Raw genomic sequence first — 22,800 nt, 5'->3', positions numbered from 1 at the left:
CAACGGAAGAAAAAGGAGAAGGAAGCCGTAAAGAAGGGAATTCCACCACGGCAGGAGATTGTTGACCCTGAACCTGAGCCCGAGCCCGAGCCCGAGCCTGAGCCTGAGCCTGAGCCTGAGCCTGAGCCTGAGCCTGAGCCTGAAACAGCACCTGCACCACCTAAGAACCATGAATTTTGGGATGGCTGGGACTTGTGGTCACTTTCGCAACGGAAGAAAAAGGAGAAGGAAGCCATAAAGAAGGGAATTCCACCACGACAGGAGATTGTTGAACCTGACCCGGAGCCGGAGCCGGAGCCGGAGCCGGAACCTGAGCTTGCACTCGAACCTGGACCTGAACCTGAGCCTGAAGCAAGGAATCATGCGTTCTGGAATGGGTGGCAGGATTGGAGCGGTAAAGAGCGCAAGAGGAAAGATAAAGAGGCAAAGGCCAACGGTATTTCGCCGTTGCGAGAGGATTTAGAGCCTGCACTCGATCCTGAACCTGAACCGGAGCCGGAACCGCAACCCGGACCTGAGGCTGAGTCTGAGCTTGCACCAGAACCCGAACCTGAGCCGCTCAGGAATCATGAATTCTGGAATGGGTGGCAGGATTGGAGTGGCAAAGAGCGCAAGAGAAAGGATAAAGAGGCAAAGGCCAAAGGTATTCCGCCGTTGCGAGAGGATTTAGAGCCTGCACTTGAAGCTGTTCCAGAGCCGGAACTGAAGCCAGAGCCAGAGCTCGAATTAGAACCAGATGTACCTCCTGCGCCAGAGCCACCAAAGAACCATGAATTCTGGGATGGTTGGGAGAAATGGAGTTCTAAGGAGCGGAAGAAAAAGGAAAAAGAAGCTAATACAAGAGGCATTCCACCACGTCAAGATTTTCCTCCCATCGAATTTCCCCCTGAGGCTCCAGAAGTCCCCACCATCGAGCCAATAGCTGTTGTGGAGGAGCCTAAGGATGATTTTTGGGCCAATTGGGATACATGGACTTCTACTGAGCGCAAGAAAAAAGAAAAAGAAGCGAAAAAGAAGGGAATTCCATTGCGCAGCGAAGTTCCGACCATGGACCCGTTGTTAGAAGCGCCACCCCCTCCAGCGCCTACACCTCCAGCCCAGGGTCTGACGCCAGAACCGCAGCTAGATGATTTCTTGGATGATGCATGGGGAGGCTTCGCTACAAAATCTTCGAAGACTAAGAAAGGAACGCTTTCCAAGGCAATTAAGAAAGACGATCTTCTTGAGCCGCCTCAAGAAAAACCAGCATTAGTGGAAGAAACCCCAGCAAAATCAGTAAGAGGATTCTGGGCTTCCTTTGGCACTACCAAGACCAAGCCAAAAGAGGAAAAGCCTATAGAAACGACACCATTGCCCGATGATTTACTTATTGACGTTGGCGAAGCGCCAGCCGCGCCGCTAGTGGACGAGATAGCCGCGCCCCCGCCCAAGACCACGTCGAAGACAGCAAGGCCGCCGGGGAGACTCTCAGTTGCTGAGCGTATCGAGGCTCTTGAGAGACAGAAACGAGAAAAAAAGGCGGCAGCAGCAAAAGAAGCAGAAAAGAAAGCTACCAACGACCTGCTTGTTGACGACCCTCCACCTCCGCCGCCAGCAGCGCCCGAGCCACCTCTGGACCCGTCACCCAAAAAGGGAAGTGCCAAACAGAAGCTCACCAAGTCATCATCGGGCAAGAAAGAAGAGACCCCTGAAACAATCATCCCAGAACCCAAAGAGGAGAAATTTTCGCGAGAGTCGATACCCGGTAGCTTTCCTGAGCCAGAGCCCGAGCCCGAACCAGAGCTAGAGCCAGAACTAGAGCCAGAACCAGAGCCAGAACCAGAGCCGGAACCAGAACCGGAGCCAGAGCCAGAGCCTCCTGCTCCTCCCCCGCCTGAGCCTGCCTACACATCCAAAAAGAGTAAAAAGTCCTCTACTCTTAAAAAATCCTCCGCAACATCAAAGACCCCCAAGCGCGATTCGTTGCCCAAGCAAATGGAAGAACCTGTGGTACAATCTGATGTACAGGAACCTGTCGCCGAAGAGCCTATCTCAGAAAACACAGCTCCTAGTGCCCCGACACCACCTCCTGAACCTTCTACGAAATCGTCGAGAAAAGAACGTGCGAAGGTTGAGCGCACAGCAGGAGCATCATCTTGGGGTTTCTGGGGTGTCGCGCCTCCGCCCAAGAAATCAGCGAAGAAAGAAAATAAACCCAAAGAAGACCAGCCGGTCCCTGTGAAAGAACGTTCGGGAATTTCGAGATCCAAATCAGATGCAAAGGCACGTCGCAGAGTACGGGACTCGGATAATGAAGTTGACGCGGAGAGGTCTTCGACAGACAAAGATAAACGCTCCGATGCTAAACGTCAGAGTCGAGGAATGGGGTTCTCTAACTTTATTCTTGGAGGACCACCACCTTCTCGAAGCAAATCGGTTAAAAAATCGGGCGTACAGTCACGTCCAACGTCTCGGCGCCCGTCAATTGATGTAGGCGATACTAGCCTACCTTCTCCACCTCCGGAAGACAAGCCTGAAATTTCCAGCAAGGCAGCTGAATTGATGGGTATAAAGGCCTCCTCGTCAAAAAGAGACAGTGCCGGCAAAAAGAAGAGACGTGGTAAGTCAAACTACACAAATGAAGACGTTCAATTCATTAACGATCATGGAATAGTAGTTCGTGACCCTTACTCAGTTGATATTGATGAAGACATTGTCATGGTGAATCGAGAAGAGGAAGGCGAAGTTTTCGAGAAACCCAGGCGGGCCAAATCGAGGTCCAAGAGAATGGTAAGGCGATCCAAATTTTCATTTCATCTAATGCAGTTATATTCGTGCTGACACCGGGTATAGTCTGAGACCAGACAGACTGAGGAAGAGCCTGTTCTTGTTGAAGCAGAACAAAGCCCTCCAAGTGCAGAAGTGGTCTCTGGCCCAGATGATCTCGCATTTGTGGAAGCTCCTCCCAAAGAACGACGATATCGAAAGCCAGCTCCTCCGGCAGCGAAAAAAGCCGAACCTGGAGGTTTGATGGGGCTATTCGGTTCTTTGAGAAAGCCAACTCAACCAGAACCGCAACGCAGAAAATCACGATCTCGTCGGGATGAGATGACCGAGACTGAGAAAGACGAAAGGCGCGTCAAACGTGAAAGGCGCCGCTCTGTTAGACCAGAGACCGATGTTGAAGGGCTTACCACTAATGCTGGACCGGTTCATAATATAGACGACATTGAAGCCATTAAGGCGGAACGCAGGCGACGTGAAGCTGAGCAGAGAGCACGTGAGTTGGAACTCCAGGAGGCAGAAGAGCGGCGTGCCCGAAGAGAAAAACAACGTGAACATCGTGAGAAGCGGCTTCGAGAGGAAATGGAACTAGAAGCACAACGGCGAGAAGAGAAGAGAGCACGTCGTGCAGCTCGCGAAGAACGTCGTGCCAAAGAAGAACAGGAGGCGAGAGAAGCTCAAATGCGTGCAGAAGCGAAAACAGCTGAACGACGAGAACGGAGGCGAACACGAGACGCTGTGGAGATGAATGGAAATCTGTCAAGACATACCTCCAGAGCTGAAAGGCGTCGCTCAGAGCGACGATCGGAGGATGACTATGCAAGGTATAATCGTCCTGGCGATGAGCGCCCACGAGCTAGCCGCCGCAAGTCAACCGCCCCAGACCCAGCCGAAGCCCCACGTGGATACGGAATGCCTGGAAAAGAAAAGACGTCTTCCTGGGTTAACTCACAAATCATTGACCCTCCGGAGGCTCCTCCAATTGTGCCAACGGTTCTTGATATGCCTCCTAGCAATGAGAATGGGCCATCTCACTCCCTCTCATCTGATGAGGAGACAAGGCGAAGGATACGTCGCCAAGCCCGTCGTCGTTCAAGATATCCTGATATGGCTGATGAAGAAATCGAAGAAATGCGTACCAGACGTCGCGAGGCTCGCCGAACTCGTGATGGGGTAAAGAGCAGTTCTGGTAGCGGTGATTATGAACGGGATAATGGCAGTAGGCGACGTGAGGCTTACTATGAACCAACATCCCGTGCACCCAGCTCCAAGAGGCCAAGTTGGTTTAAGAAATTGACGAATCTCTGAGATGTCAATCTCTGTATCTTTCGTGTTACTTAGTTTTATAATACCCTTGTGTTTTCATTCAGCTTTTTTTTTTTCGAAAACAGGCGGATGTGTTTTGTTTATGAGCTGAATGACCGTTGTTCTTTTATTTTTCTATTTTTTTATGGCAACTGAGGGAGCGGAGGCGTTATATCTAATACCCAGGATTTGTTTGTGGTGCCTGGTCTATTGTATTTCTTCTATTCCAGTCCTTTCTTGTTGCATGATATGATATGTTTATGAGTGATTTATTGGTTGGAGATATTTGAATATCTCTGTTCGCTAAATGGTGGATTGGCAAGACTATGTTATTGCTGAGGTACCAAATGTACTCAACTTGTTACATATGATTGACTATTATAAGTATCGTATTATATTATAGTTTCAATGTACTTGTTTGTTCGATCAAGAAAGATGACTTACAGGGTACAAATCAATATTCAAAGCAAGGTAAACTAATTATCCAGGTATAGCTGACAACGTCGCCTAGTTCACTCGCCCTCTTTCCTTGCTCTCCTATTCTCAAAATACATTCTTCCAGTCTCGTACGCACTCAGATACAGCCCTAATCCTAGTGCTGTCCATCCAGCTCTCAAGGTACCTCCCGTGAAAAGGCCGCGAATCCCCTCTTTCCTAAAGATTTCCCTCCCAACAGTAAATGAGCTTGTCTTCGTATTCTCCATCCAAGACGACGATGATGACGATGGTGCAGCAGCAGCAGTAGAACTTCTCTCGTTCTCACCGACTGCCAGCATAATCCTCGTCTTGACAACATCAATTGGAGTAGTAATGGCAGCCGCAATCCCGCCTGCCATACCTGCACTTAAGGCAGTAATTGATGCTCTTTCGGTAATTGTCTGTCTTCCCGAGAGATTTCGTTGCTGATTCTTTTGCCGCCATTTGATAAACATTTGCTCTCGTAGGTGCTCAAAGAGAGGGAATTGCATGGCTGTGAATGGTAGATTTCGAGCGACAAGAGCACCGTATCCGCGCCATAGCTGAGTGGGTTGAGCACGGAGCATTGATATGACCTGCATTGTTGGTTTTGTTTTGTATGTAGTAGAAGACGAAGAGGAAGAAGAAGGCAGCCATTTAGTTTTGCGATTTGCAGGTTTGCCGTCGTGAGGCGAAGTGACCATTTGCGCATTCTGTTTAAGAACCTCTGCTGGCGTCAGAATAAAGCATGAGACACACTCTGCTGCTGAAGAGGCAAGTCCATTAATCACTGGTGTTGGAAGAGTGAAAGGAAACGGGCCCTTAGTAATAGAACCATCAGAGTCATCATGAACTCGTTTTGCATTTGAGTTTAGGATGTATTTGACTCCTTCATATGTAGTAAAGAATGCTCCTGCTAGAAATGAAGCGTTAAAATGGGTCATTTGTAGAGAACTGGCAAGATTGACCTTCTTAAAGATAAAGGGTTGGGACATACATGAAGGTATTGTTGCTATGACCACACTCCATATTCCTTGATACAAGCCACGATAGAGCACTCCTCGCCGAGCTGCACCCGTAGCGGTATCTATGTAAAGTTCTCGGTATCTTGGGGATTGGATACGTGTCTTCAAGGTGTCGAGGGGGTAAACGATGAAGTCGACTGTGAAGGCGGCTATTGCTCCTGCCTATCATAAAGTGTCAGTTCGATGAAAGGTACCAGTGAATTTTTCCTTTCTAAAGTCCTATAAACAGATGTGGTTCGGCAAGTAGATGGCTCAGGATATTGATAGCAGGTTTGCTACCTGGGTATGGACCGACAATACGTACAAGCCAAATATCTGTGTTGCTGTTATGCATGAGACAGCAGTCATTCTATAAAGAGGAGCTCTTTCATAAAATAAATAAATGACTCACGTCTTGATGAAGGTTCAGAAATGAAGTCGAGGCCCAGAATCTGAAGTTGTTCAAATGTTGAAAGTCGAAATTTGTTGACGATGAGATCATCTCTATTCCACGAGCGGGTCCATAGATCGATCTGATAAGATAAGGCGGCACGGGTCAAAGTTGGATTGACGAGGGGCTCACGATTGGAGTCATTCGTTTTCTTTTTAAAATAATACCCTTCGAAAACTCTTTGAATACGTAAATTGACACTAGCAGCCCAAGCTCTAATATAAGGTCCATCAAATACCAGAGACAGGCACGGACAACCACAGATACATATTTTTCCCTTCCGACGCCGTAGAGTCATGCAAAAATACCCACAAGAATCGACGTTTGTCATTAAATAAAAGAAAAAGAAAGAAACAAAAAAAAAAGGAAATTCATAGATCTACCTATTCAGTCGCCTCGCCAGGGAGAAGATTTCCCTTAACAGCGAACATCTTGCCGGTAGTTGAGGAGACGAACCCATCAATCTGGCGCGAATATTGTTCTACTTGCCGGGTGTTCAACATGCTTTCCAGCCGGCTAGGCTCCTGGGGAAGCTTGAACAAGCGTTGCCACTCATCTTCGGGAAGGAGAGGCTGCTTGAGCGTAGCCCGGCTGATGTTCTCCGCCTTGCGCTTCGCTTGCCAGGCGGCAATCTTCTGTTGTTCACGGGCGAGCGATCGTTGATAGTATTGGAAGTTGTTGTTCTCAGAGTGGTGGGTTTCAATAGCATCCAGAAGCAGATCACAGTTCTTCTCCAAGAAGGGGTCTATGCTCAACGACAGGTTGTCAAAGTTAGGAGCAAGCACATTTGACTGCGCCGTAAGACCATTTGTAAGAGCTGACAGAGATGGAGGAAGGTCGAGAGGCTCGGATGGGAGAGGAGATGGGAGCTGGTGGAGGAATGATGTGAGGAGGTGTGAGTTGTGGATTTTGACCGGCAGCTCAACGAGGATATCTTGGTAACGGAGACCAGATTTTTGAAGTCTGGGAATCGGGTTAGGAAGTTAGCGAAATGTAAAAAAAGCAAGGTGAATCTTATATAAGGAGCTACATACTGCTCCGAAGTGAACTTGTTCTCCTTGAACGCATTCATAAACTGGGAGGAGAGACGGAAAGCGCGCAGGCTCAAGCTGCCCTGAGAGCTTCGGCTGACATCGTGGACAAGAGCGATGGTCCGCTCATTCAATTCCTTCTGATAGAAAAATTGGTTCTCGATGACGGTCAGGTTAATGAAGTTGCCCATGTTTGCGCTAGTGTACCATCCGACATTCTGAGCATCAACGTTCACTTCACGCAGCATGCGAATCATCTCAGCCTGGTAGACAGTATTCGCCTTGGCACGAGGGGCAGCAGCAGCAGCATTTGGGGTCGAGGTGTCGAAATGGGATTCCGGGGGCATCTCCACGACTGGGAATGGGAAGGTGTTTGTGACCTGCAGCGTGTCTGCGACATCCAGACCAACAAGGGAACCGGTGGCGACGGTAGGGAAACTCTGGGAGCTATGCTTGATGATTTTCATAACAACCTGGTTCGGCATGTGTTAGTATTGTATAGTATGGTGTCGAGTCGAGACGCGCTGAGCGGCGACGAGGGGTAGGATTTTTTTTTTCATCTGGGGGTTCATACCAGGGCTTCCACCTGGATTGCCGTTAAGGGAGCCTCTTTCCTGCATACTGTTAGCAGCTGTCCAAAGCCAAGAGCATGATTTTTACTCACTCCATCTTGAATATAGTAGAAGCACCTGTGTCGAGCTGGACGTGATCGCTTGCAGAGTCTCAGTCGCCTTCATCGCTGACGGCTCCGTTTTGTGTGGGCGAGAATTCCCACCGCATCATGCCCAAAGCGGAATAGCGCCCCTGATAGACGCTACGTCCTACGATGCTACGAAAAGCATCAACCTACCTGTTACATCCATAGACTTAGGATACCAGTAAGAGTGGTGGAAGTTGAGAGGAGAGAAACTAAGAAAAGGTATCGACATAAGTTTTTTTTCTACAGCGACAGCACGAGTACTGTTTCCTTTCTCGGCTTAGCGTGTATTCTACCAGGACTGATAGCGATACACTCAACTTCCAATTCTTCCACCCAATACCAGGTCCTCGAGTAGACAGAACGTCCTACAACAGAATTAGTCATGGCTCAACCGGATACATTTTCCTATGGCCCCCATGAATTGCAGAAAGTCCATGTCTACAGAGCGCAAGAAGGAGGTCAAGGTGCTTTATGGGTGATGTATGTCCCTGAGTCACTGTCTATGAAGCATGGTAGGGAGCAAAAACTGAACTGTTTTCAGATATATTCATGGCGGAGCATATCGTGATAAGGACATCCTGGCAGATTCATTTTCAAAGACTTACGAGATACTCAACAAACATCCAATGATCCACAACAATGTGGCTGCCTTTGCTTCCATAGATTATCGTCTCAGTCCACACCCGAATTCCCCCCAAGACCCGGTCAAAACTCCCAAGTCTCGACTTCGAAATGCCATGCATCCGGATCATCTTAATGATGTCCAGGCCGCGCTCAAAGTATTGCAAGAAAAATACGCTTTCCAAGACCAATACGTCCTGGTTGGTCACAGTGTTGGAGCCACAATGTCGTTCCAGGCCGTCATGAACAAGGTCCAAGGCGCAGATCCGACCTCGATAGCATCTCCAAAACCCAGAGCCGTGGTTGGTGTGTGTGGAATATACGATCTTCGGCTTATTCGCAATGATTTTAAGGAAATCCAAATTTACGACGAATTTCTCAAGGGTGCCTTGGGTCCAGATGAGGAACTTTGGGATCGAATTAGCCCAGGGAAGGTCGCTGACTCTGATGGTGTTGCTTCCGGGTGGCAGAATGGCCAACTCGCAGTATTAGCAAACTCAACTGGCGACTTGGTTGTCAATAAACACCAGGCTGATGTCATGGTTAAAATTCTTGAGCAATGGAAGAGTCTTGTCGAAGGAAGGGACGTGGTTGAGCTTTACGACCTGCGAGAAGGGCATGATGATGTTTGGCAGAAAGGCGAGGAGCTTGCTAATGTTATAATCACTACGATTAAGAGATTGGCCAGGAATAAGGACATAGCATGCTAAAAATAGTGACTTAATATTCCCGTTCGTTGACTAGAAAGGATATTGTACATAGTCGAGATAGGGTAAAGTATTACTCTTGTTATTTTTCTGATATTTACTTCCTTGAACGAACAGGAACAGTTTTCTATCCCTAATGAGAAAACATAAATGTATAGGATGCCGCCTCGAAAAAGACCAAAATCCGCTTTCAACGCCATCACTGGAACGCCTTCAATATGCATGGTTTCTTACGGCGAAGTAACATAGCGAAAAGAAAACCACCGTATCGGGATGAATCGACAGATGGAAGAGCTGAGAAATAGTGAGGAGAGTAGTCAAATGAGTGACCGAAAAGCAAAGTCCAGGAATCTCAGTTAGAGTAACTTGCTTTGGGATGCTGGACCGAGTGGAATTGGATGTCTAAATCCCCACATCCATGCGTGCAGAATTAGTGCCTCCAGCTGCTAGAGTTCCTTTTGCCGGCTCCAACTTATCATCCACTTCGTCGTCGTCATCAAACTCATCATTTTCGTCTTCACTATCCTCAATGAATCCAGGATCCATATTCACAGCATGGAGACGCGCTTTCATCTCTTCGCGCTGAGCATCCTGCCAGCGAGCCAAAGCAGCGCAGGCATGTACCTTGAAACCGTAGATGCGGGGTTCATAGCGGCGTATGCTCTTTTCTGGCACAAGAGCTGGATAAACCTGGAAGAGGATGTTGTGAAAGGAAGTACCGAAGTAGGCTCCGTCAATAGAAGCATGGCGAGAGGACTTTGGGTTGTAAATATCTTCACATTTTGCGCAGTATAGTTTCACGGTCTTCTGATTAGCCAGATCAGACTGGCCCATGGGAAGTAGTGGGTGTTGGTCGCACAGAACACGAGGACATTTTCCAAAGTCGCCCTTTTTGTATTTGTCAAGCTGCACAGAGGACAGTGTTAGTGTCATGTCAAAAATGCCCAATGAAAACAAAATAGAACAAGAACCCGTCTCAACAAACGTACCATCTTGGCCAGCCCACGAGTGGTGACAATATAGCGAGCGTGAACCAAGCCATAGAGATGACGGGCTGATTTCTCAATCTGCTCACGGAGTTCGTCATCGGCGTCGAGATCGAACACATCTGTAATCAAGTCGAGAGCGTACTGGTAGTACTGAACTTCAGTATTAAGCCCAGTCAGATTGAAGCGGTCGGTCAAGTATTCTTCATCAATCTCGCAGAAGTACTCGTTGCCTCGAGAGGATATGAACTGTGGGGTAAAGGAACGGCGAAAGTCAATTTTATCATCTTCACGAGGGCGGAATGCAAGAGAAAGATAGTGAAGGCTCTGGACAACGTGCGGAGGAACATTGATGTCTTGTTGAGGAGAGTCGACATTGAAGATGCTCGAGCTGCCTCTTAAAGACCCCATTTGATAAGAAGATACAGCAAAGGTCATCAAACGAAAGAAAAGCAATGCAATTGGCAGAGAAGTCTCCAGAGAATGATTCAATGAAGAACAAGGGTGGGCGGCAGTCGTTCATGTGAGTTGGGAATCTTGAAGGCGGACACGCCCGCTGTTTCCCAACAGAATGGCAAGTCACAGTCTGCCAAACTGAGCAAGCAAAGACAGCATGTTTGATTACTGTCTGGACCAGAGAAGCGAACAAAAGGGATGTGTAGGATATGGTTTTTGAGTAAGAAAATAAGAACACACAAGGAAAATCAAAGCAAGAGGAAGAGAAACGCTCCAAGTTGCACAGAGAAAATAGAGTCGTACTCACCCAGTCTCTCCAGTAACTTGTATAGTCACTGTCAGTCTCGCTATTAAAGTCCTCCATGATGTGCTCCCCAGTCGAGAATCTGAATGCAATGTTTCTTAAACGATGTTTTTCCCTCTTAGCCGCCCACTTGTCGAAAGGGCCAAGTGCGACCGGCCGGGCGAGGACTGACAGCAGCAGTCTGCCCAGTTGTTGTCTCTCTTGTTGTGATGAGCAGCAATGCAAAAAACGTCCTGCCTGGCTGATATAGAGGACTGTGATGCGATGAGATGGCAAGCAGGGCTGTGAGCACACAGAACAGGGTGGTGATAATGCACTGCAATCTCGCCAGTGTAGATGCGGGGCTCAGCTGGCAGTATCAGGCGGTGAGGAGTGGCTAGTGCTCCTGGTCTTTCTACAATGGTAACATTCTTGCCTGGATAGATTTACTTCTACTAAGTAAGAATCTTTTATAGAAAATTCATATATCAATGAGAGGAGATTCATATTGATAGCCTATTAAATGATTCTTAGTGATGTTCCCCATAGCAAAAGGATGCACATCTCAAGCAGGCTTCAGGAAATAACTTGTCACAGCAGGTTATAATCTGTATGAGAAAATCACAGAAATGTAAATCATAAATAGAAAAAAGGGTGTAGGGTGCATTTATAATGCACATCTGTCATAATGTCTGGTAAAGAGAAAGGGAAATGAAATATGTGCCAGTCTGGAAAATCACAAATGGATATCAAAATGAGAATGAAAACAAAAAAAGAAATTGCTGTCAAAGCTAATTTAGAACCGTTGATTGTCTGCAGCCAAATCACACTGTTCCAAGAATTTGTAGATTCCTTGTACCCCTTCATAGTCAGAGAAGCTCTCTTTTGTGTCTAAACCTTGAGACAATTCAGGAAAGAATTCTCGATCCCCAAGCTCGCTCACACCAACGCTGGAGAACCCAGATGGCGACGAGACCCAGGGATTGTTACCAAACATTTCGACATCTTCAAAGCTAATATGGCCCGCTTCATTAGAAAGTCCGGGTGACGTTTGACCCGACATCATCAGGCGCCAGTCTAGCTCATGTTTCTCTGCATGCCGAGGATTCTCATGACTTGTAAAGAGGTCTGTTGCTGGAGACGGAGCAATGCTGGGCGCGAATGGAAATAAAAGTGCCATCTCTGTACCATTTCGCTGTTCGAAATCTTTGTCCTGAAAGATACGGCCACGTTCCACCCCAACTTCGTCGCATAGCCGTTCTACTTGTTCAGCATCACAGCCCGGAAAGCGTACACGAAGAGTAGATTTATTTTCGAGTGACACGGGAAGGTCACCCAATGTCCCAAGACGTTTAAGGTCATTCAAAACTGCTGCTAAATCTTTCAAAGCACGAGCAAAGTCAATAGAAAGTAGCTCCATTAAGCCTTCCGACCCAAGAGATTCGTTGTTGAGACTTCCAATGGCAGTAATCGTCGGGGACAGTTGGAAATCAATGTAAGATCCTGGAACTTGGCGGGAGGCCTCTGCCATCTGGCGTTGCGCTTTATCTTGAAGTGCCGTCACCGTCTTGAAGCGCTTTTCGCCGGTGCGTGGATCAATACCATCGAAGCGGGCTTTTTGGCCGGAAAGCCAGAACCCACGCATCGCGACGGAAACATTGTGGATAACCTGTGAAGGTGCGGCAGGTCCGTGAGAGAAGTATCTTGCTCCACCAAGTCTGCCTGCTCCGACGCTATATCCACCAGCAGTACGACTAAGGGTTCCACCGGTCAAGTTTGGACGAAGAGCAGATGTGAAAGGCGAGTGAGACGTAAGCCGCCCAACCATTTGGCGTATAGATGAATTCTGAGATGTTTTTCCCGAGGGACGTGAGGACTGGCGCAGGTATGTACCTATGTAGACGCCTGCGCGTGTGGAGAAGCGGCGGCTTTGAGCTTGTCGAATAGCTGCAGCTCGACTGATAGGCTGTCGAGGAGTAATACGTGCATATTCTAGTTGAAGCTTTGGGTGAAACTGTTGTGGAGAGTCTGGGAATCGAGCCTTAAGGGCTTTGGCCGTCTTCTCGTAGGCAAACCTAACACCGGTCAGCACGTCGTACCGAATACTATGTAAAACCGGTCTTTCTTACCTTGCTGCTCTCCAGATTTTGGGGAGCAGCAAATGCCCACTCGTTGGCGGCATGGCTATCGTAGCCCAGAAGGGTCTTAGTTCGAGATTCGATAGATCGAGAGGCGCAATGAATGGAGTAAGCGATGGTTGATGCCTGGGTTATGAGGGATATCGGACGTGCCGGGGTAGGCACGTGTGGCGGTGCAGTTTGCGCTTTTCGCCACATATCGGACGCCATAGTGGAGCACCAGCCACTTGAGCCAATCAGCGGTGTTCTCAGTTTCTTATCATTCCCAGCCGAGTTTTCTGATTGGACAATCGTCTCTTGCATTTACAATTTTCTATCGCATGACATCAGAGCAACCATCTAGGTTAACTAACTTAGTTACAGTAACACATAATAGTAGTGCTTCATTTTGATAGCTCCTTGCTCTTATTCATCGTCACCAAAGAATACCTTCACAGGTAGCCAGTCATCATCGCATACCTTGAAACGATCCTTGAGGTTGCTTAGTTGCTCTAGCTCCTCGGGTGTGAGGTCCCAGCCATCAAGCTGGAAATTCTTCTCGATTCGCTCCTTGTTCACTGACTTTGGAATGACACTCCACCCTTTCTGCAGACCCCAAACGAGCAGAACCTGTTGAGGTGTCTTGCCCTTGTTTTCCGCAATTTTGAGGAGAACTGGATCTCTGTATAGAGGAGAGTTAGTGGAACCCAAGCAGGAATATCCAGTAGAATGAATTCCTTTCGAGGTGTTGTATGCAACCAATTTTGGTGAAGGGTTATTTGGGTGTAATTCGATTTGATTGACTGCCGGAATGATCTTTGTAGTTGGCGCGTTGAGCAGAATCTCTAGGTTCTTGATCCCAAAGTTGGACACCCCAATATTCCGCACCTTGCCAGTGGCGGGCAGTTTCTGCATTTCCTCCCTAATATTACGCATGAGTATGAATGCTTGGTTGAACTTGTATTAGATAGTACTGCTCTTACCATGTCTTAATGAAATCCCAGTCGGGGAGGTGCTTCTTCTTGTCGTTCGGGTCTGTCGAGGAAGGCCAGTGGACGAGATAGAGATCAACGTAGTCGACACCCAAGGAAGCCAGGGAGGAGTTGATACCGTCCTCAACTCGATGGTGCCATGTGTTGTCGAGCTTGGTGGTGATCCAGATTTGCTCACGAGGGACACCTGAATCTCTGATTCCATCGCCAACCTCTTTCTCGTTCGCGTAAGCTAGAGCGCTAGTCCACCTTCCTTTAGTACTATTGATATCGTACAACCAAGGGACATATTCGCTTACGTATCGATGTGACGGTAGCCAGCGAGCAAAGCAGCCTTCACTGCCTCTCGGACCTCATTAGGTTTGGATTGCCAGGTACCGAGGCCGACTGCAGGAATCTTGTCCCCTGTGTTGAGGGTAAAAACCTTTCTGCACACTTGATTAGACCTCCGGAGGAATTTAGCATTTGCATGCCGCTTACTTGGTGTGTTCCGAGGTAGACATCTTGCGGAATAGTGGCAGATGGGGGCTCTGGTTTTGAAGTTTTGAAGATGAGAAAACAGGCTGTGCGGCGGCGAGGTGTCAGAGAAGGGGATATTAATACTTAAAGTGATATCACCTAATGCGCGCAATGCGCATGGCTCTAGTGGGTCTCCAGTGGGCATCGCCATGGAGTTTGAACAGAATTCCCCTCGGTCACGTCACGGAGCCTCGCGGTATCGGCTTGGCTGAGGGTGTCTGTAACAGGAAGGTGCCAATGGCCAGGCTTGTTCATAAGCGGTTAAAGCCGATGCGGCTTCAGCTGCCAGTTTTACGTCACCGCCTTTTTCTGCCGCTACTACCAGAGCTTGATTGGCTCGCTTGAACTTCTAGCGTTTGATTCTTTCTATAATGCGCCAAAACTGCAGTCCCAGTAAGCAGGTCCAAGCTACGTGCTTTCCGTGAGGTTCTTGGGAGCCTTGCATTAAGGTTCCATAATGTCGTCCCGCTTCGTTTCGGGAGGCACCATCGATGAACCAACTGAGCGAGACGATGAATGGCGTCGTGCTCAGCAGGAGATTGAGGAGGAGAGGCGCCGGAAGGCAGAACTTGGCAAGCAAGAGGGTGGAAAAAGTTTGTTCGACGTGTTGCAGCAAAACAAATGTAGGTGTCTTAAATCCACGGTCTTGTTACCTCAGAGGAGAAGGGGCCATTTAACACCGGGGAGGATGTAAAGAAATGGGGCGGGAAATGCTGTATAAGAAGCAAAGGCTAATATAACAGGATGGTGCTGTTTTGAGTAGTGGCCAAACAAGAAGCATTTGAAGAGTCCATACGCCTGAAGAACCAGTTCCGTGCCTTAGATGAAGATGAAGTCGATTTTCTTGACTCTCTTCTTGAATCTACCCGAGCGCAGGAAGCGGCCGTGAAGAAAGAAACTGCCGAGCATTTAGCAGAGTACCAACGTCAGCGCGAAGAGGCAGAACGAGCTCTCATGGAAGGCCCATCTGGTGGACAAAAAGGCTCTGGAACCGGCACCAATTTACCAGGAGACGAAGAGCAGTGGGTCGTTGGAGGAAGGAAACGCAAGCGTAACAAAAAGGACGCCTTGGTCCCTCCCAAAATTCGCAAAGTCTCATCTACCGAGGACGGTGTTACTCCTTCAGCGGTGCCTAAAGCGAAATTGAATACGGTGGTATCAAGTGAAGAAAATACAAAATCGGTTACTCCTACTTCTCCATCCGCACCGAAACTAGCTAAAACTGTTTCGGTCGAGAAGATAGAGAGCCCAAGTACGGAGCCTTCGTCTAAGAAATCAGAGCTGCAGCACAAGGCAGCTTCCGGGCCTTCCCTTGGTTTGGTTGCATATGGCTCTGATGAAGATTCCGAGTGAAGAACAATATCCTCGTCGAACATAAATCCATCAACCAAACAATGTGCCATTACAAATTTACGGAAGTGAAGGCGTAATGGCATGCACCAAAGTGGCAACACGTGGTGTTACGCTTTATGATACAGCGAGCATCCAACGTTGTGGGATTATCTGAAGCAATCTTCAGCTTACCAAGGCTACACTGACCAGTAATCCAGCTCCGCTGATTAACATGCATAGCATACATATGTACAGTACTTCCAAAAATCATTTACAAGATGCAGTGGCACCTCTAGCAGCCGAACGCGCCATTGAGATAGCATCTACATTGATTGATCTCGCACGGATTGAAACTGGAATTTCTCCTGATGACCCAAGGCCCACAATTTGCTCTGGCAAATGGATTGTATTAAACCCAATCTGAACAGAGGGTAGCTTTGATGCTCAAGAGACGTACACCCTGTCAGACGCATTTGTCGTTGGTTTTCCTCCACGCTTCGTTCGCAAGAGCAGGATCTCTCCATGGTCTGCATTTCTCAAAGCGTCAATGTAATTTCACCGCTCATCCCAAAGAAACCGGAATTATCAAGCAGACAACTTCGTGGTTATTGTTCCTCTATTCCAAGTATATGCGGGGCTGAACTACTGCTGCGCATGTGGCTTGTGGTTCATACGATAAAAAAAATGCCAAGCCCATGGCTACGAAGTGCTAAACTTACATCTTGGCTGGATGTTTAGTGCCATGTTAAGCGATGGTGATTTCATAAATGTGATCACTATCAATGTTCACGAAAACAAAGACTTCAAAGTCAAGGTTGAAGGCTCTAATAACCCAGCCAATGTATTCATTGTCACTGGAACTGACGTTACAGTAACAAAAGCTGGAATGGACACCACTACTCTGTGTTAGCAAAGCATTCATTGACCTTGGTGGATCGGAAAGCGCTGATCAAAGTTGTCTTGACTAATACCTGTTGACTATACAGTCGCTTTGTTTTAAAACACTTTAGTATAGGTGGATAGATTTATTATAGAGACAGGATGTTGATGCATATAATAAGTTTCTCATACGTCTCTTTTTGACATTGAGAAAGCCTGTGTCCCAAAACGGCAAAGCGCAATATCTTCCTTGATTGGCTAAGCGCCAAAATTAGGTTATCACGTGACATGGTCGGCGTTGCCGCCATCTCAAGATAAAATGTTCTCTTTCGGTATTTCGTTTATCTACTCGACATTGCCACATTTTCAATCAGATAAGCTTCAGGCCAGTACGAAGAAAGAAACTGAATAAAGGCGAGGAAAATAGTGGCCTGCTCAGGACGCAATAGATGGACACTGTTTACCAATATCGGCCAAAGAACACTCACATAGTATATACGGTTGGAGCTTTCACGTAATACTCACATCTCACACATTAGTTGGCCTGCAACAATGGCTCGCCGCGGGGATACGCGCTCACCATCACCTGTAGGCAGCACATATTCTTCGTCCAGACGAAGTCGCAGAGATGAGGACCGATACGAGAGAAATGGACGTGATGAGGGGAGGTCACACCGTCGATCACGCAGCCCTGATGTAAGTCTATGCCAACACCAGTCCTACGGCTATCAAATGGCATACCGCGATGTCAATCTAACACAAAGTCTACAACATCAGAGACGATATCGGGATAGAGAGAGAGATCGTGATCGCGACGGCTATCGGCGACGAGATCGGTCGGTAGATAGACGGGATCGGAATGGCTACCGGGATGAACAAAGCTACAGGTCAACCAAACGAGACCGTTCGCGTGACCGACGACGCTCGCCAGACCGACGCTCTGATCGGGACTATCGACGGAGGAGCAGGGAACGGGACAGAAGTCGTGAAAAAGATAATCGGAGTAGGCGAGATGACTCCCGCGACCGAGTCCGAAGGCACAGAGACGATTCTACTGACTCGAGGCGAAAGTCCAGAAGAGACAGCAGAGACAGGTCTTTGAACAGAGACTCCGATGTAAGGTCACGAGAGGTATGTTCAATTCTAAATTCAAGTCGTCATCGGGGCTGACTTACAATATCACGCAGGCATCCAAAACTCCGGCCCCCGCTCCAGTTGCTCAGACAGACCAGGAGAAAAAGGCTGAGCGGCTTGCCAAACTGGAAGCATGGAAACAAAAACAAGCAGCCGAACGCGAGCGCAAACAACGCGAGCTTGCTGCCGCTGGTGGTGCTCACAGTATTTTGAATGAGATCGACAAGAGATCAGAGCTTGCCACAGGTGCCCCTGCCCCTATATCTCCCAGTACGCCAACTTCGACAGTTGATTATGGTGGGAAGTTTGACCCCAGAGCGATCGCAAAAAAGTCTACCGGTGCTGCGACAGGACCATCTCTCTTGGGCAAGGACGTCGCTGTTCCTGATTCTGCTAAAGCTGATGGTATAACCAAGGCTAACAAAATCCCAGTTGCTTCTAGCAAGGCTTCCGGTAAGTGTTTCTACTTTGGCGAATTTGTTGAAATCACTGGTTTTAACGCAATGTTTTCAGTGGTTCCTTTGAAGGCAAGCGGAAATGTTGGCAAGTTTGGGTTTGGTAATAAAACCGCCATCGAATCCGAAAAATCTTCCGCCAAGCGTACTTTAGATTTCGGCGAAGAGGAGTCCACTCGCAAGAAGCTTGAGAAACTGCCTAGCCTTCCACTCGAAGATGCAAAGGATACTCCCGACGATGTGGTTGTGGAAGATGATGATTCCGATGTAGATATGGAGACTGGCACAGAAGAAGAAAACGCAGCAGCGGCGCGAGCAGCCGCGGAGAAGCGAGAGGAACGTCTGCAGAGTCAACAAACTTCTCAAAGCATTGAGCCTAACGGTGATGTCGAAATGGGTGATGCAGTACCTACAGAGCCGACAGATAACGGCATGGCCGTCGAAAATGCCGATGAAGAGGAAATAGATCCTTTGGATGCTTTTATGTCTGGTTTGACAGAAGCAGCTCCTTCCAAGAAAACAAGTATAGTCAAGTCGGCTAAAAGCAAGCAGCAGCAGCCGCAAGCTATATTCGGTGACGAAGATGAGGTGGATATGTCAGCTGTGGCTGAGGGTGACACGGATGATTTCCTCGCGATAGCCAACAAGGTCAAGAAGAAGAAAGATATTCCCGCCGTCAATCACGCAAAGGTTGAATATGAGCAATTTCGGAAAAGCTTCTATACCGAGCCCCTTGATTTGGCCGAGATGACCGAAGAAGAAGTAGCTAATTTGAGGCTCGAACTTGATGGCATCAAGGTTCGTGGAGTTGACCCGCCCAAGCCGATTCTGAAATGGTCTCAATGTGGTCTTGGTGTACAGACATTGGACGTGATTGGTAAGCTTGGCTATGAAAACCCAACTTCAATCCAGAGCCAGGCTCTTCCTGCTATCATGTCCGGAAGAGACGTCATTGGTGTTGCTAAAACAGGATCTGGAAAAACCGTTTCTTTCCTCCTACCTATGTTTCGTCATATTAAAGACCAACGTCCACTGGAAAATATGGAAGGCCCGATCAGTCTCATCATGACGCCTACGAGAGAATTAGCAACCCAAATTCACAAGGATTGCAAGCCTTTCTTAAAAGCACTGAACCTCCGTGCTGTATGTGCTTACGGTGGTGCGCCAATCAAAGACCAGATCGCCGAGCTGAAACGAGGAGCAGAGATCGTCGTTTGCACACCTGGCAGAATGATTGATCTTCTAGCTGCTAATTCTGGGCGGGTCACAAATTTGCGACGAGTCACTTATGTGGTACTCGACGAGGCTGATCGAATGTTTGATATGGGATTTGAGCCACAGGTTATGAAGATCATGGCGAATATTCGACCCACCAGGCAGACTGTATTGTTCTCTGCTACATTCCCTCGTAATATGGAAGCTCTGGCACGGAAGACTTTGACCAAGCCAGTGGAAATCATCGTTGGTGGCAGGAGTGTGGTTGCACCTGAGATCACACAGATTGTTGAAGTTCGCAACGAGAGCAGCAAGTTTCTGCGACTTCTAGAACTTCTCGGCAATTTGTACTCTGACGAAGCCAATGAAGATTCTCGAACGCTCATCTTTGTCGATCGCCAGGAAGCTGCGGATAGCCTACTGCGCGAATTGATGCGCAAGGGCTATCCTTGCATGTCCATTCATGGAGGTAAAGATCAAATTGATCGCGACTCTACTATTGAGGATTTCAAGGCTGGCGTCTTTCCGGTTTTGGTTGCGACATCAGTTGCTGCTCGTGGTTTGGATGTGAAACAATTGAAACTGGTTGTCAATTACGATGCACCAAATCATTTGGAAGACTATGTTCATCGAGCCGGACGAACGGGACGTGCTGGAAACACAGGAACGGCGGTAACTTTCTTGACTGAGGATCAAGAACGATATTCAGTGGATATTGCTAAGGCACTCAAACAAAGTGGCCAGGAAGTCCCAGCCCCGGTACAGAAACTGGTTGATTCATTCTTGGAGAAGGTCAAAGCCGGTAAAGAGAAAGCTTCTGCATCTGGCTTCGGGGGGAAAGGATTGGAACGTCTGGATCAGGAGAGAGACGCGGCACGGAATCGCGAACGCAAGACGTACCGTACCGGCGAGGAGGGCGAAGAGGAAGAGCGTGAAGAAACGAAAGAGAAGAAAGGCGAAGATCAATTCGCCAAGGCTGCTTCCGCTATTCAATCCGCTACTGCTGCTGCTGTTACTCCCATGCCAGGTGTTCCGAAGGGCATCGACCTGGACGGCAAGATCACAGTTCACAAAACTGAGAAACCAGCTGCTGGAAAGCCGTCAAATGATCCTCTGGACAAGGTTGGTTCAGCTGTTGCAGATATCCATGCACGCCTGAACCGTGCTGGAGTGATGAGAACCGGTGTTCCGATTGACAACAAGGGACCTGATGCAGGAGCATTCCATGCGACTCTTGAAATCAACGACTTTCCTCGTAAGTTCTTACCCTTGTTCCTATTCCACCACATTTCACTTTCTTGTTCCTTTTTTTTGGTTTCTCTTGTTGCTAATAACGTTTCAATCTACAGAAAAAGCACGTTGGGCCGTCACCAACCGTACCAATGTCGCCAAGATCCTTGAAGCAACCGGCACTTCCATCACTACCAAAGGAAGCTACTATCCTGCGGGCAAGGAGCCAGGGCCTGGCGAAAACCCTAAACTATACATTCTTGTTGAAGGTGATACGGAGCTGGTCGTAACGAATGCTATGCGAGAATTGATGCGGTTGCTGAAAGAAGGTACAATTGCAGCGGCGGATAGTGAAGCTAGGGCACCGACTAGTGGACGGTATAATGTTGTCTGAGAGAGAAAACAATATCTCCTCTCTTTTTTTCTTTTTCTTTTCGATTTGTTGTTCTTAAACCCTTTTTATACCAAGTTTATTCAATGCAACGAATACTTATTTAATTATTGCATATGCGATTTAGTTTACTTGATATAGAGGTAACAAATAAAAACTCATTTACGCTCTAGTTATTGTCGTGAGTCGGTGTCAAGCCAGGCCTCTTATCTAATACTCAAAAAGAAGATTCAATTAATTCATAGCGTCGTCTAACTCCATCAGGGCTGATTATTGATTCTAGTGCATTAGAAAAATGAAATGAAATGAAAAGAAACCATAGCAAAGAAGTGAAAAAAAGACCACATATCGTACCCTGTACCCTGAAGATGAATCGCGGGTATAATTTTCCAACGTTTTATGAAAATCGCCTCATAACACATCAAATCGAAGTTGAAAATAAAATCGTCTATGATTGTTCCTTTCTTTAGCTGATTGTACCTATCTGCATTGGACTTGGAAAGTCGGACTCGTAGAGAAAGGGCTGTTCTCAAGTTTGTGGGTGGTTTTGAGATGGCGCTTGAGTTGGTCTGCACGTGCCACGTTAGTATAATGCTCATGCATGATGCTATGGGATGTCAGGGATACGTACCAGGACGAGTGAAACTTTTTGTACAACCCGGAAAAGTGCACTTGTGTCTTCGTCCGCTGTGCGTTAATTTATGACTAGACATATTCGACGACTGTGGATAGGCAAAAAAGAGTCAGTTGCCGAACACATCAAGATAAACTTTGATAGATATATGGACGTACATCACCGGTTTGGAAGTCACAGCCTGGAAAGGTGCATTTGAATGGCTTTTCGCCAGTGTGAGTACGAGAATGAGTCTTGAGCTCGCTGCTATCTGTGAAAGCCTTGCCGCATTCCTTGCATTTAAAAGGCTTCTCCCCACGATGACTACGCTCATGACGCTCGAGAGTTGCTTGTCTCGCGAATGCTTTTCCACATACGGAGCAATTAAAGTTCTTGTCTGCGCCGAGAGTTAGCTGTCAATAATATTCTGCTTTTTAGATGGAGAAAATCATACAATTGCTGTGAGTGAGAAAATGTCCTTGAAGTTTGGACTTTTGAGAGAATGGCTCGTCGGGTCGGTGGCAACCTTGCCAGCAGCAGTAATAACCCTGGCCTTGAACCCCGTCTATAGGTTTCATATGCTCCGTGATCAGATGTTTTTGAAGCTCTCCGGCAGAGGCAAACGTGGTATTGCATCGGTTCCAGCGGCAAACATGAGATGCCAATTCCTCTGCTATCCCTGGAGTGGGGCTTGTCAAAGTGGAAGACATAGCCCTATCCAAGGACGGAGGGCTGTCAATGAAACTTGACATTGTTTGAGAGCTTATACTTTTTCGAGAACAGTGATGGCGAGAGTAATGAGACACCCTGTGATGGGCTTGGCCATGATAATGACGGTGAACACGACTTTGCGCTTGCGACTTTGAAAACCCGAGCAATTTCGTGTCCCCAGAATTCCGGAGGTAGCATCCAAGATGCTGAAACCCTGTATCTGAACAAGATGGTGCTCCACCATCTTGGAAACAAGGCATCTTGGTGGTATCAAAGGGCTGATTAAACAATACATTATTGTTCGACTCTGTCGTATAGAGGGCTGGATCACCTAGCACATGGCTCATGTTCCCGTGGCACATATCCACTTGATTGGTGAAGGTAGGGCACCATAAATGATTGGAATCCTTCATGTAGTGTTGGCACGAGGTCGCAGGAGTATGTCCTGA

General features: G+C 47.7%; 9 protein-coding genes across 9 annotated transcripts in view, besides 2 other annotated features; 4 read left to right on the top strand and 5 right to left on the bottom strand.

The window, feature by feature from the left end:
• UA08_05473 (hypothetical protein) overlaps positions 1 to 4,071 on the top strand; it is a gene marked incomplete at both ends in the record, with an annotated part of 7,533 nt that extends 3,462 nt beyond the window's left edge. The window contains 3 exons of the mRNA XM_020267917.1: positions 217 to 2,599; positions 2,654 to 2,769; positions 2,833 to 4,071. Coding sequence (XP_020119035.1) covers positions 217 to 2,599; positions 2,654 to 2,769; positions 2,833 to 4,071 — 3,738 coding nt within the window. The remainder of the gene's footprint in view (positions 1 to 216; positions 2,600 to 2,653; positions 2,770 to 2,832) is intronic.
• Positions 5 to 130: a repeat region (Identified by RepeatMasker using a combination of RepBase library and repeat library created with RepeatScout).
• Positions 463 to 557: a repeat region (Identified by RepeatMasker using a combination of RepBase library and repeat library created with RepeatScout).
• A 509-nt stretch (positions 4,072 to 4,580) lies between the features above and the next one.
• On the bottom strand, positions 4,581 to 7,679 carry UA08_05472 (hypothetical protein; the record flags this gene model as incomplete). The annotated part of the gene is made up of 8 exons (XM_020267906.1): positions 4,581 to 5,440; positions 5,522 to 5,711; positions 5,854 to 5,864; positions 5,941 to 6,158; positions 6,436 to 6,942; positions 7,014 to 7,483; positions 7,585 to 7,624; positions 7,675 to 7,679. 8 exons carry the CDS (start codon positions 7,677 to 7,679, stop codon positions 4,581 to 4,583), a joined length of 2,301 nt encoding a protein of 766 aa, XP_020119386.1.
• Positions 7,680 to 8,092: 413 nt separating this feature from the next.
• Positions 8,093 to 9,041, top strand: UA08_05471 (hypothetical protein; the record flags this gene model as incomplete). The annotated part of the gene is made up of 2 exons (XM_020267895.1): positions 8,093 to 8,190; positions 8,252 to 9,041. The coding sequence occupies 2 exons, from the start codon at positions 8,093 to 8,095 to the stop codon at positions 9,039 to 9,041; spliced, it is 888 nt and encodes a 295-aa protein (XP_020119036.1).
• A 399-nt stretch (positions 9,042 to 9,440) lies between these two features.
• UA08_05470 (Casein kinase II subunit beta-2) lies at positions 9,441 to 10,435 on the bottom strand (the record flags this gene model as incomplete). The annotated part of the gene is made up of 2 exons (XM_020267884.1): positions 9,441 to 9,944; positions 10,028 to 10,435. The coding sequence occupies 2 exons, from the start codon at positions 10,433 to 10,435 to the stop codon at positions 9,441 to 9,443; spliced, it is 912 nt and encodes a 303-aa protein (XP_020119031.1).
• A 1,124-nt stretch (positions 10,436 to 11,559) lies between these two features.
• On the bottom strand, positions 11,560 to 12,945 carry UA08_05469 (hypothetical protein; the record flags this gene model as incomplete). The annotated part of the gene is made up of 2 exons (XM_020267873.1): positions 11,560 to 12,838; positions 12,893 to 12,945. 2 exons carry the CDS (start codon positions 12,943 to 12,945, stop codon positions 11,560 to 11,562), a joined length of 1,332 nt encoding a protein of 443 aa, XP_020119032.1.
• Positions 12,946 to 13,306: 361 nt separating this feature from the next.
• Positions 13,307 to 14,375, bottom strand: UA08_05468 (hypothetical protein; the record flags this gene model as incomplete). Its single annotated transcript, XM_020267862.1, has 4 exons — positions 13,307 to 13,802; positions 13,864 to 14,133; positions 14,172 to 14,300; positions 14,353 to 14,375. The coding sequence occupies 4 exons, from the start codon at positions 14,373 to 14,375 to the stop codon at positions 13,307 to 13,309; spliced, it is 918 nt and encodes a 305-aa protein (XP_020119033.1).
• A 473-nt stretch (positions 14,376 to 14,848) lies between these two features.
• UA08_05467 (hypothetical protein) lies at positions 14,849 to 15,744 on the top strand (the record flags this gene model as incomplete). Its single annotated transcript, XM_020267851.1, has 2 exons — positions 14,849 to 15,014; positions 15,155 to 15,744. The coding sequence occupies 2 exons, from the start codon at positions 14,849 to 14,851 to the stop codon at positions 15,742 to 15,744; spliced, it is 756 nt and encodes a 251-aa protein (XP_020119054.1).
• Positions 15,745 to 17,154: 1,410 nt separating this feature from the next.
• Positions 17,155 to 21,030, top strand: UA08_05466 (Pre-mRNA-processing ATP-dependent RNA helicase prp5; the record flags this gene model as incomplete). The annotated part of the gene is made up of 3 exons (XM_020268356.1): positions 17,155 to 17,733; positions 17,790 to 20,661; positions 20,756 to 21,030. The coding sequence occupies 3 exons, from the start codon at positions 17,155 to 17,157 to the stop codon at positions 21,028 to 21,030; spliced, it is 3,726 nt and encodes a 1,241-aa protein (XP_020119056.1).
• A 477-nt stretch (positions 21,031 to 21,507) lies between these two features.
• On the bottom strand, positions 21,508 to 22,595 carry UA08_05465 (hypothetical protein; the record flags this gene model as incomplete). Its single annotated transcript, XM_020268345.1, has 5 exons — positions 21,508 to 21,596; positions 21,659 to 21,749; positions 21,820 to 22,053; positions 22,095 to 22,205; positions 22,410 to 22,595. The coding sequence occupies 5 exons, from the start codon at positions 22,593 to 22,595 to the stop codon at positions 21,508 to 21,510; spliced, it is 711 nt and encodes a 236-aa protein (XP_020119055.1).
• Between the last annotated feature and the right edge of the window lie 205 nt (positions 22,596 to 22,800).

This window comes from Talaromyces atroroseus (genome assembly GCF_001907595.1).
Source record: "Talaromyces atroroseus strain IBT 11181 chromosome Unknown scaffold_7, whole genome shotgun sequence".
NCBI classification, from domain to species: Eukaryota; Fungi; Ascomycota; class Eurotiomycetes; order Eurotiales; family Trichocomaceae; genus Talaromyces; species Talaromyces atroroseus.
This window is presented reverse-complemented; position numbering and strand designations above follow the sequence as displayed.